The 11652-nt window shown below is 32.8% G+C and overlaps 2 protein-coding genes across 6 annotated transcripts; one reads left to right on the forward strand and one right to left on the reverse strand.

Moving 5' to 3' along the window:
- The first annotated feature begins 422 nt into the window (after window positions 1-422).
- Window positions 423-6088, forward strand: PEL1 (Eukaryotic release factor 1 (eRF1) family protein). The gene is made up of 16 exons (XM_028082008.2): window positions 423-643; window positions 728-810; window positions 906-984; window positions 1056-1130; window positions 1215-1271; window positions 1521-1566; window positions 1941-2016; window positions 2260-2335; window positions 2423-2455; window positions 3072-3140; window positions 3312-3418; window positions 3712-3784; window positions 3912-3950; window positions 4804-4898; window positions 5242-5348; window positions 5644-6088. Exons 1-16 carry the CDS (start codon window positions 593-595, stop codon window positions 5715-5717), a joined length of 1140 nt encoding a protein of 379 aa, XP_027937809.1. The 5' UTR covers window positions 423-592; the 3' UTR covers window positions 5718-6088.
- A 1086-nt stretch (window positions 6089-7174) lies between these two features.
- Window positions 7175-10957, reverse strand: LOC114189691 (uncharacterized). 5 transcript variants are annotated; one of them, XM_028078333.2, is made up of 7 exons: window positions 10783-10942; window positions 10603-10664; window positions 10277-10380; window positions 8813-8890; window positions 8632-8703; window positions 8419-8519; window positions 7175-8257 (listed from the first exon to the last, which is right to left on the reverse strand). In XM_028078333.2, exons 3-7 carry the CDS (start codon window positions 10318-10320, stop codon window positions 7677-7679), a joined length of 876 nt encoding a protein of 291 aa, XP_027934134.2. In that variant the 5' UTR covers window positions 10321-10380; window positions 10603-10664; window positions 10783-10942; the 3' UTR covers window positions 7175-7676. The 5 variants fall into 5 exon arrangements, with proteins under 5 accessions (XP_027934134.2, XP_027934136.2, XP_027934137.2 ...); XM_028078335.2 differs by having other exon boundaries at window positions 8813-8885; window positions 10783-10930; XM_028078336.2 differs by lacking the exon at window positions 10603-10664 and adding an exon at window positions 9705-9993 and having other exon boundaries at window positions 10783-10901.
- Window positions 10958-11652: the final 695 nt, after the last annotated feature.

Genomic DNA, 11652 nt, shown 5'->3' on the forward strand with positions numbered 1-11652 from the left:
ATTCATATGAAAAATCTTAATTTGGTGGTATTTATTATTTTGTCTCAATTTAATCCTAATTTCTTTGTAAACTGAAATTATTTCATTCCTTCTAAACTAAGACCAAATTTAACATTTATATAAATATTATAATGATATTTTTATTATAATAAGTATTTTTAATCAAATTAAGTTTATTTAAATTTATTTAAAATTTTTGTTTTAATAATTTTTAAACAAATTTATTAGTTCAAATATAAAATTTTAAAATAGTTTTATAACAACTATAAAATTTAAATGTAAAATTTAAATATTTGTAATAAAATTTTAAATAAAATTCAAATACAAAATTTGAGTTTAAATAAATTTAATTTAGTTAAAATATCTATTATAATAAAAATATAATTATAATATTTATGTAGCGTAAGGATTCGTAAAGTCATCAAATCTTAGTGGAATAGGGAGGTGCAGGCAGTAATTACGGCGGGGTAGAAGCAAAGCCATCTTTGGGTGACAGTGAGTAGGGGACGCGCGTGGACAACCGTCGTTTCGAGGAGAAAGAAAACGGAAGAAAGTGTGGTTGGTGTTTAGCGCCGTACCGGTATCCACAACCATGAGGATCGTTCGCAGAGACATCGTTCCCAATGGACCTGGTAGCGTTAAGGTTCAATTCCTATTCTCTGACACTTCAGTTTCGTTCTCTGTTCCGTCAAATTTCTTCTTTGCGTTTATTCTGTGCACTATGCAGATGGTGGCGGTGGATTCCGATGATCTGTGGTTTGCGTATAACTTGATTGCTCCCGGAGACTCTGTCATGGCCGTTACTGTTAGGTGCTATTTTTTTTTTCTCAATTCTCGCTTTCTTTGATCGCATAATCTATTTTTCAATTTTCATGTTTCTTTCTTGCTTGTTGTAACTGTAATAGGAAGGTTGTTAGAGAAGCTGCTCATGGCGGTCGAGATGCAGAGCGTGTTAAGCTCAAACTGGAAATTAAAGTCGAAGAGGTATTTGTGCTATCAGTAGGATTTCTGTTTGGTTTTTCAGGTTGTATTATCTTGATTTTGTTTTATACTAGGTTGCTGATTATGACAAAGAAGGTTCTATTCTGCGTGTTCGTGGAAAGAACATTTTAGAGAATGAACATGTCAAGGTAGTGAACTGCGACTGTCATCTTGATTTTATCTCCAAAACGTTACTGCCAAACTTAAGTTTTCATCTTTGTAACTCGTTGCAGATAGGAGCTTTCCATACTCTAGAACTTGAGCTGCAGCGACCGTTTGTGGTCAGAAAGGTATTGTGTCTTGAATTATTGTGCTTCTTGTTACAAATCATTTCGCAGTGTTAAACTTGTGCTTCATATGCATATAAGCCAGGCCTTTTGCTTGTATATATATCACTGGGCCATTATGGTTAGAATAGAAAATGTAACCTAAGAAATGAGTGGTGAGGAATCTTTATGAAAATCACATTGTGATAGTTCGCACCCCACTGGCACCCTTTTGAATCATGATTACTGAATATTATATTCTGCTTCTTGTAGGATGTTTGGGATTCTTTGGCTTTGGAGGTACTACAGCAGGCCTCTGGTACGTATCAAATTATATGAATGTCTCAATTCTTTTATAGATATTTATAATTATGGAAATTTTAGTAGCGTAATCTGTTTGCGTGGAAATTACAAAATATTCTAATTTGAAGAATGAAGATATTACTTTACCTATTTTCACATGATAAAATTGTTGAATTGCTACTTTATGGGATGTCTTAAATCTCCTGCACACCTTTAAGTAGTTCTTTTAGAAAAATGGTGGAAAGAATGAAATAAATATTCAGATAGAACCAGTCATGTTTTTCAAGCAAACAAAGGGTTAACAATCCTCATCCGGTCATTTGTTGTGTGACTGTGGTGTAAATCTTAGTAATCGAAAATGTGAATGAAAGTTTCATGCATATTTTGCAGATCCTGGTGCAAGTGCTGATCTAGCTGTGGTGTTGATGCAAGAAGGATTAGCTCATATCCTCCTTGTTGGTAGAAGGTTGGCTATAACTTTACTACGTTTCATTTATATGTATTACTTATAATAGCATTTTATCCATAAGATAATTTGCTCAGCACACATATTAAACTTGGTCACTGTTATTTTTGTTTTTATTTCTGTAGGTAACCACAAACACTGGAAATTAAATACACATTCTGTTTGTTGATACTCTAGTTTATGTTTTCCATGTAATTGTGCCATTACAATGAATTGATTCATCTCATTAATCCAATAAAACAGCATGACTGTTACTCGATCACGGATAGAAACATCTATTCCTCGCAAGCATGGGCCTGCAATTGCTGGTTATGAGAAAGTAAGATCTATCACCCTATTGTAAGATATCAGTGAATGATTATATAACTTGAGTGATACAATTCTAAAGCATCCCTCCCTTTTGTAGGCTTTGGATAAGTTCTTCGAGAATGTTATGCAGGTAAATAAGGACTTAAATTTCTTATCTTTAGCATTTATTCTCATTAATGATACGTATTCCATATAAAAAAAAGAAATGGATTTACTATGATTTATAAAACTTTTTTTTTTTTCAATTAAGGGTGTTTCTGAAATTGAAGATAATGATATAATGCAAATTCAAACACCCTCCAAAGCTCTATCACCTGATTTTTGTTATGTTATATATGTGTAGCTAGTTTTGAATTGGTGTTCTTTCATTAACTAACTTATAGCCACTTCCTTTCCCAGAGCAATATGAGATGCTCATGGTAATAATATCATACCCATGTACCAAATATGGGCATCTTGTTGTATAATATTAGATGCCTGGATGAGAATGCCGGTTATCAAATATCCCCTTATTGTATGAATGAATGTATTTTCTATGTTTCTTTACTCTTGCTTAATAGGACATATTATCATGATCTTTTGCCTTAGTGTTTCTTTCTTATCTTTGATCATATATATATATATATATATATATATATATATATATATATATATATATATATATATATATATATATATATTACATTCAACAAAATAGTGTAAAAGGGGCATTGACAAATTTACTGGAATTCTACGAATCTGTTTAGGCTTTCTTGAAACATATTGATTTCAACGTGGTTCGTTGTGCTGTAATTGCAAGTCCAGGATTTACAAAGGTGAGCAATTATTTCCTGCTTGCTTTATTTGGGCTTCATTCATGGTGAATATTTACAAATTTGATAGTGTGCGTTTGCATGTATTATTATTAATAGTATAAAATCATCTTTAGTGGTTTTGCTTGCTTAAGTGAAGACAGGATTTTGGAATTCTGTCTGTTTCTGTTTCAGGATCAGTTTCATCGTCACTTATTTTTGGAGGCAGAACGAAGACAGTTGCGACCAATTATTGAAAACAAATCACGCATCATTCTTGTGCATACAACTTCAGGATACAAGTATGGTTGCTTTCTCTATTTGCATGTTCTATTTTCCTACTTTTTTAGTATGCTAGAAAAGCTTCATAAGGTAATTAGAATTAACACGAGCACGTGAACCTTGTTCTGCTTTCTGATCAATTAACTGCGGCTTAACTTGTGTAATCTTTCTTATGTGTTTTGACTAAAAAATATGGCTGCAAACATAGAGTAAGACTCTTGTTTTAAGGATTGACTTTTAAGTTCAATTGCTTGTGGGCACTGTTGTATTTTCTTTATCTTATCTCTTTAGCCTAATTATTTATTTTCTGTAGGCATAGTTTAAAGGAGGTTTTGGACGCTCCAAATGTCATGAATTTGATAAAAGATACCAAAGCAGCACAAGAGGTACCATCAAAACCGAATCAGTACCTATCTTTTACTTTTCTTTTGGCACTACTGAAAAAATTCCGTATTATGTTTACTTATTATCTATTGAGTGTGGATTAAGCTTTTATTCTTTGTTTTCTTTCAGGTTCGAGTTATGAAGGATTTCTTCAACATGCTTTCAAATGTCAGGTTCTATTTTGAGATGCATTTGTGTACTTTGCCTACTTTTATGATTAGAATGCCATATCCCTATTTTTTAATCTCTTTCAGAATTAGTCCAACTTTAAAATTATTAGTGTTAGAGACACTAAGTTTAGGTGGATCAATAAGGTCTTTGGTTAACTAATATTTGCTCATAGTCATGTCTAAAAGAGGAGTATTGATCTTTTATACAGTTGCATGATGAATTGATCTGATAATGACTTTTAGTTAGATGTTTTCTTTATTGAATTGCATGAGAGAAGTACATCTTCCATCAAATTTGCTTTCTGTTTTTCATTCTAATATTTTTATTAGGTGTTTAAAATTCAAATAACATCATATTTCTATTAGTTGTTTAAAATTCAAATAACATCATATTTTTATTAGTTGTTTAAAATTCAAATAACATCATATATTTATGTAAAGTAAAAGTTATCTCAATTATATGGTACTAATACTTTCGCCTTATTATACTTCTTACATAATGATAATCTTTGTTGAACCCAATCGAGAGTTACCAATGTAACTGGGTGGATGCTGGGTAAGTTAAAAAAAATATGTTCGAGAGGATTTATCATGGGAAACCATTATTTTTCTGTCTGTACCACAAAAGTGCCTTTTTTTTTTTTTTTCTTTTTCTTGTTTACAATCAAGCATTAAAAATCTGGTTTAGAGTGAGGATCAAAATCTAAAGGAAGTATCACCTTAGCATAAAAGGAGTACTCATGTTTCTCCATTGAATTATTGTCTCTTCAAAGCTGTAGAAACAGCTTACCTAAATTTTGCATTTTCAGAAATATATGAACTCCTGATTGAATGTATTTGGTGTGGAACAGGATCCATCCCGCGCATGCTATGGAATGAAACATGTTGAGGTTGCCAATGAACGCCTAGCTGTACAAACTCTTCTCATTACAGATGATCTTTTCAGGTTTGCATGATATAATCGTAAAATATGCTGAGTGAAAGACAACATGGTGGATTGTTCTATCAGATTCATACTTTGGCTTCCCGCCTCCTTTTTTTTGTTTTATTTTAACCGTGTATCTGATTTAGGTCAAACTTCTTTGCAAACTACCTTTTACATCAGTTTTTGTTTTATAGAAAGATATTTTGGTCTTTACTTTTTAGCCCGTATAGCGTCATCACATAACTTTATCTTTGCATTTTCTTTAGATCCTATTTGTTAGCTAGGGATTTCGAATTTAATCCTGAAAATTCTCTGTTTGAGGTTGCGATGGAGTTGTGTCTTCACTATTTGCTTTTGGTTATAGGAATTCAGATATAACAACAAGACAAAAGTTTGTTAACTTGGTCAACTCTGTTAAGGATTCAGGAGGATCTGTCCATGTATTTTCATCCATGCATGTCTCTGGAGAGCGTAAGTTTTACTAATTTCATTATTCTTTAACTATTTTGGGATATTATTGATCCTAGAAATTCATTGACTGGGAATGGTGAACAATTATTGAAAAAGAAGGTAAAAGCAATAAGATCACAATATATATATATATATATATATATATATATATATATAAACTAATACCCCTTTTTCTCTTCCCCTTGTATTATTTAGAGCTACTTCACGGAAGTAAATGAAACTTCTGCACAAAAATTTTATGTTCTAATTTACTGTCTGTTTGAATTGAATATGCCAACTTTATATTAATGGACAGAACTAGCCCAGATAAGTGGCATTGCTGCAATTCTTCGGTTCCCTCTCCCTGATCTTGAAGACATTGAGATGTGATGTGCAATGTTGGTCAAGCATGTTCGTGTTGGCCGTGGCTCTTGTCTGTTTTATTATACTCGGTTGATGTTGCAACAGTCCCTGAGTACTCACTGCGGATTGCTGGATAAATGAACAAGGGACTTGTACTATAAACCACACAATGCTTATTAATTGTTGCAAGTCATATTTATCACCCACCCAGTGTTCCATATTTTTGGGTGAATTCCTCTGCTCCTTGGTGTTTATGTTTTGAAAATTGATACTTTCCAATTTCCCATCATGTATACGAATCTGTTGAGTAATTATGATTGTAAACAGTCCTGTAATCCCTAGCTAAAGGGGATAATTGTTGATATTCAAATATGGAGGGAGCAAGTAGTTTAGGAGAACTGAGTTTATCTCGAAATCAAATTTGTGGCAACCTTGCGACTGTCTAAAATAATAGACTAACAGTTGGCTAATATATTGTTTTTGAAAATGAATGTTTATAACTTTTTTAAACTCCTGTGTTTTTGAAAAATAATATTTAATAGTACATTCATTCAGTCACAGCAAACATGTATAAGTTAAAGTTCTTGTGTCGTTAGTATGTTATTCGAGACAATTTTATTTCATTTCTAAAGTTGCTTGTAATTTAAGTCGACCATCCAATAGCTGATAAAGTAGAAAGTCGTAGTGGGTTAATTTTTTTGTATAGTGTTATTATAAGGACCATATTTAATCTAGGACTTAAGGCAAAAACTGTATGAAGCTTATTCTAATATGGATTTTTTTTATTATCTAATAATCATATCTTAAGGCTAAGATTACTGATTTAATTAGTTCGTCCCGAGACATAATTAATTTCAAATCGAATTTTGACTTCAGTATTGAAAATAAAAAAATCAATGATAGCAACAATTGCTTGTATTATTAATAATATTCTGCAAATAATGGATAAATTTAGAAATGGAATAGTATTTTGATGTTTTATAACACTTCATGTAAAAGAATTTAAACGTCATATAATATTTCTCTGATATTATTATAAAATTATTATATTGTTTAAATCAACAACATTATTCTTAAAAACCTTAACGTATTAAACTGAGGCCTGGGAAAATTTGAAACCAAGTGCGTGGGGCCTAAAATTAGCCATAGTTATTTCCGCAGTTTATATAAACTGTCCTCTTATAGTCGAAATATTTATACGTACTTACATTAGTTGAAACAAATAGTAATAATTTGAGTTAATTAAATGATCCAAAATAAGTTTCGAATGTCACTTTAAATATTAAATAATTATATTTGAAGAAAACTACTAACTTAGCGTTTGACAGAATTAGTCCCCTGAACTTCCCTGAAAGCTGCTCTACTGCTATAAACTTTTTTTGTATTTTATAAATCTTCTGGAAAAATTTGAAAATGTTTTCCAAAATCAAACAGCCACCAGTGAATGACAATTGTCAGCGTATATAAGGATAACGAGGAAGAAATTTGGAATTTCTAAGCATGACACATTAAATTTACGATTTTAAGTATTATATACACAGGACCCTCCATGATAGAGGAAATCAAGCATTGCCCCTGGCCCTGGGAACAGCCATAATGAAAATCATCACATTCACAGAACAAACTAAACATAGTCTGAAACTAGAACTGCATGTCTAACAACACATAGCTGACGAGCCAAAGCACCATAGCCTGTTCATTCATCTTCGAACATAACCAAAACAGGTCGCACTTCATTCTCGACAGTGCTTTCATGATGCCCTTTGACTTGGCTGCTAGGGAAGTTACTCCAGCAGCAGTCACAGAAGAGCTAAGCAACCAACATAATACTACGATAGTCATTTGCATGTATCTCCTGAGTAAAGAAAGCTCATTACTCATCTTCGTCATTGTGATTGAAATTTGAAACCGGGGAAGCACCTAGTAAGAGGTCCATTTGGGGCAACAGAATATCATTCTGTTTAAATATACCACAACCCTCTCAGCTTAATTCTTCTTTATTTCTCCAATTCTATTTCTAGGAACTGAACCATCCTTCCCAGATTGCACTCCTAAAGCATGTGCAAACATTCTCTTTGCAGCTCCCAAGTGCTCCTTTTTCATGTGGTCTTTATTTACAGTTTGCCCTTGTTTTGTATCTTGAGAGAACAGAGGCAATTCTTGGTGAACTGGTGTTTGATCATTCCTTTTATCATTTGAGGACGCATTAGAACTGCTACTGTTTCTTATTCTGTTGTTTGGATTCCTTCTTAGGCATAAAATCTCTTCAGAATCTTTGGTGAGATTGGACACTTCACTGCTCTTATCTCGAGCATTCAATTCATCTTTGAGGCCTCCATCATTCATATTGTCACTAGCCAAGCCATTCTGATTGTTTGTATGAATTCTTTGACCCAGTGCATGAGCAATCATTCTGCGTGCAACCACAGGCACACTCCGAGGTTTTTGTTCGCCAGGCTCTTTTGCCTCTTCCAACTTCATAGAGAAAATTCGCTCACGAGCAACTAAATAAGCTGCTTTCCTCTCCTCCAATGACTTTGAAAAGGATGTTTTGTTTGTCTGCGAGACTGAAAGATGCATCACACAGATTAAGGCTACCTAACCAGAACAGGAACCCACATCATAGAAAAATCCAACTTGCTGATAATGGTAGATTCTAAAGGTAGGTTAATAGTGTATATGATGTGCTATGATAGCTGCTGATCTAAAAATCAGCAGCATTCATTACCTGAAGAGGCTTCGCTTCTCCTTAATATTTGGTGGGAAGTAACCAAAGATTGAGGTTCGTCATCGTACTTCCATAGGATATCACTAACAAGGATTGGAGGTCTGCAATCCATCCAACACAATTTATTTCATAAAAAGAAACCATAAAATAAGGTAATACAAATTATTCTACATATAAGAATAGCAAGAGAGAAACAGAGGGAAGTTCATTTACATGGATGTATCTGGACATCTCTCCAGAATCAAATGACGGTCATCTCCTTCACCAACAGATCCATGTGCAAACCTGGCACCAATTATAAAACTATCAAGTGAAAAGAAAAATAGACACAGATTCAAAATGAAACCAGAAAGGAATTTTGAAATCCACCAACGTAAAATTCAGGAGAAAATACCCAAATATCTCAGCAAGGCGATGCAAGAGAAGACGGTTGTAAGAGTTCATTGGCTCCAATTCCAAGATCCCATCTGAACTATAGTCAATAAAAACAGATATTAAGAAGCATATTAGATAAACCAGTCTACCAGCGAAAGAAAAACTTCATTGTAAAACAAATATTTAGCACACCGTGCATATGCTTAAATGCCACAAAAACTAGCCACGGTCAGATGCCATATATGACTGACAAAGCTTTCAAGCTATTCTACAAAATCCCCTTTACACATTAATCAACATACATTAAGACCTTAAGACTATTAATATTGCAAGAAAGCTTGAAATGCACTATCTGGTTTTGAAATTAATAATTGAATTGTTATGCTAAAATGTTTGTCATAGTTTTTTAGAATATGATAAATGAACCCTTTTATTTTGCATGCAAGAACCATGCAACAAAATTTAATTATTAAAAACTTCAAACCATTTTTAATTGCAACCAGTATTATCAACATTTGGATCATGGAAAATTGGGAAAAGCTAAATATCCACTGTATCAAATAGCAGATAGCACTGCACGCAAACAGCAAAAGGCGCAGTGGTTGAAATATAGTACACACACACACAAATATAACAGTGGCATATTATAAAGTGCGATGCTACATGCAAATAAATCTTGAGAGAGACTGAAACAGTCTTGTCTAATCTTCAGAGACAAATTCCTTGAAGAGGTATATTGGGTTTAGTCTAAAACTCAAAAAGACCAAGTGAATAAATAAACACTAAATAGAATAAAGAAGAGGCCATGTGTGAGGATATATGGAAGTGTTTTAAATGGTCCCGTGATACGTTGCATTTCATGTAAGATTACTATAAAGTATTGTGAGTCGATTTAAGAATGGGACTCAAACCTATATAGCCTTCTCCTATGATTAATGCAAACCAAACCCAGCCCCCTTTGATTTCATTTCTCCAAACTCAAGCACACAGAACTTTCAACACCCCTTGCAGAACCAGATCCACCCTGTCTCCATAGACGCCAGCTTTCAGAAAAAGCTGAAAACCTGACCGCCTCCTCGGATTACACCCACCCACAACACCATATCTATGACACAACATGCAGCCACAACACACGACCTTGATGATGTTTTCTGCAAGCTCCATGATACAACAGTGTTGTGATTGCGTTTTCCCTGAAATCTGTGATGCAATAACACTAATTGTAACAATGTATCCTCTCATTTCTAACGAATTGATTTCTTCTTTTAGGGGCCATAAGTACATACACTAGAGAAACTTGAAAAAAATCATAAAATTGTTTAGAATTATTCCCCTGACCCTTCCGTTGAAACGATGTGCAGGGATCCACCGAGTCTTCAAATTTGTCTTTGAACCATGCTCAAGACAGGTAAAACATGAATTTAACTAAACCTGGGACTAATACTCAAGTTAAACACCACTCAAATTATCTCATAAATGTTACCTAGTGTGATCATCCTGAAGAAAGTTAACCAAGACTTCTTCCATTGTTAGAACTAGATGTTTGCAAGAAAGATTGTCCTTGACAAGAAAAGCCAACTCCTCAACCTGATATACAAAAACAACAGTCAGTACCAAGACTCAGTTAAAATTTTAAAAACAGCAAGGTAAGTCCTTTTAAAGAGATGCTACTTAGCGCCATGCCAGTTCAAATAACATAAAGGCCAAGCAAAATCATCAGACATGCATGATATTATACTGAAACCAAACAAAGCAGAAATTGTCCTTAAAAAACCCCTCAATTAACATTGGGAAAGAAAGAGGAACAACCTTTGTGATGAAACATATCCTAAAGTTCAGAAACTTCTAACTTCAATGCAAATTGCTACGACCTTAAAAACATAATACCGTGAAAAGGGTAGCGCATGGCAGCACAGAATTGAAATTCATTTGAGCACCACTCATTATATCACTATAGAGAGAACTAGAAAGAGAAACCTAGAAACATACCATGGCAAATTGGGTCATACTCATGTCGAAGGAATTGAGGAAAGTCAAAGGTTTTAGGGTTTAGGGTTCCCAATTACAAAAAATTTGAAATATCCTACTCTTCACTTCAGCTTCAGATTTGTTCAATAGATGGAAGTTGCTGCTGCCCTCCTTTTTCTTTTATGAGCATTTTTTTTTTTTATCTTAAGACGTTATTATACTTCTAGTTTTACATGTCCCCCTGCTATAATTATAACTGTAAAAATCTTTTTTTTTTTTGGAGAAACTATAAAATAATGTTTTTAACATGATAATTTTTCTTATATACAACTAATTAGTACTTTAGCTTTTGGCGTTTCATTGCATTTAAATTGTCTTTTAACTATATTTTCCTGTGAATATTTTTCATTATAAAAAGATCACATTTATTTCATGAAAATTGATGAAAAACAGACATTTCAATTTGTACTATACACCTATTCAACACTATTAATATGATATTTTTATTTTAAAATATAAAATAATTTAGAAAAAGATACTTATAAAAATGAAAATATTAACTTTTAATAGGTGTAGAAAAATTGAGGAGTGTTTTCTTGTTTTTAATTGAATTCCTCTATTTAATTACAAAAAAATAATCACATAAACCTAATTAATTATTAACTAGTGATTAGTTAAGTGTTTTTACCTTTTCAATACAGTATTTATCCATATTTGCATTTTCACCAAATTCTGAATCTCATATTTGTAAGATATGCCAATTTATTCCATCCAAATCTGCTTTTACACAAATATCTCTAAACACATGTAATTTTTCAAATCAACGTTTTAAAGGACCTAGTTAAAAAATAAATAACGCAATAAAAAATATAGTTCAACACTTAATTAAAA

The sequence above is a fragment of the Vigna unguiculata genome, chromosome 7 (assembly GCF_037176805.1).
Source record: "Vigna unguiculata cultivar grain cowpea cultivar isolate G323 ecotype 2 chromosome 7, ASM3717680v1, whole genome shotgun sequence".
In the NCBI taxonomy this organism is placed as follows: Eukaryota; Viridiplantae; Streptophyta; class Magnoliopsida; order Fabales; family Fabaceae; genus Vigna; species Vigna unguiculata.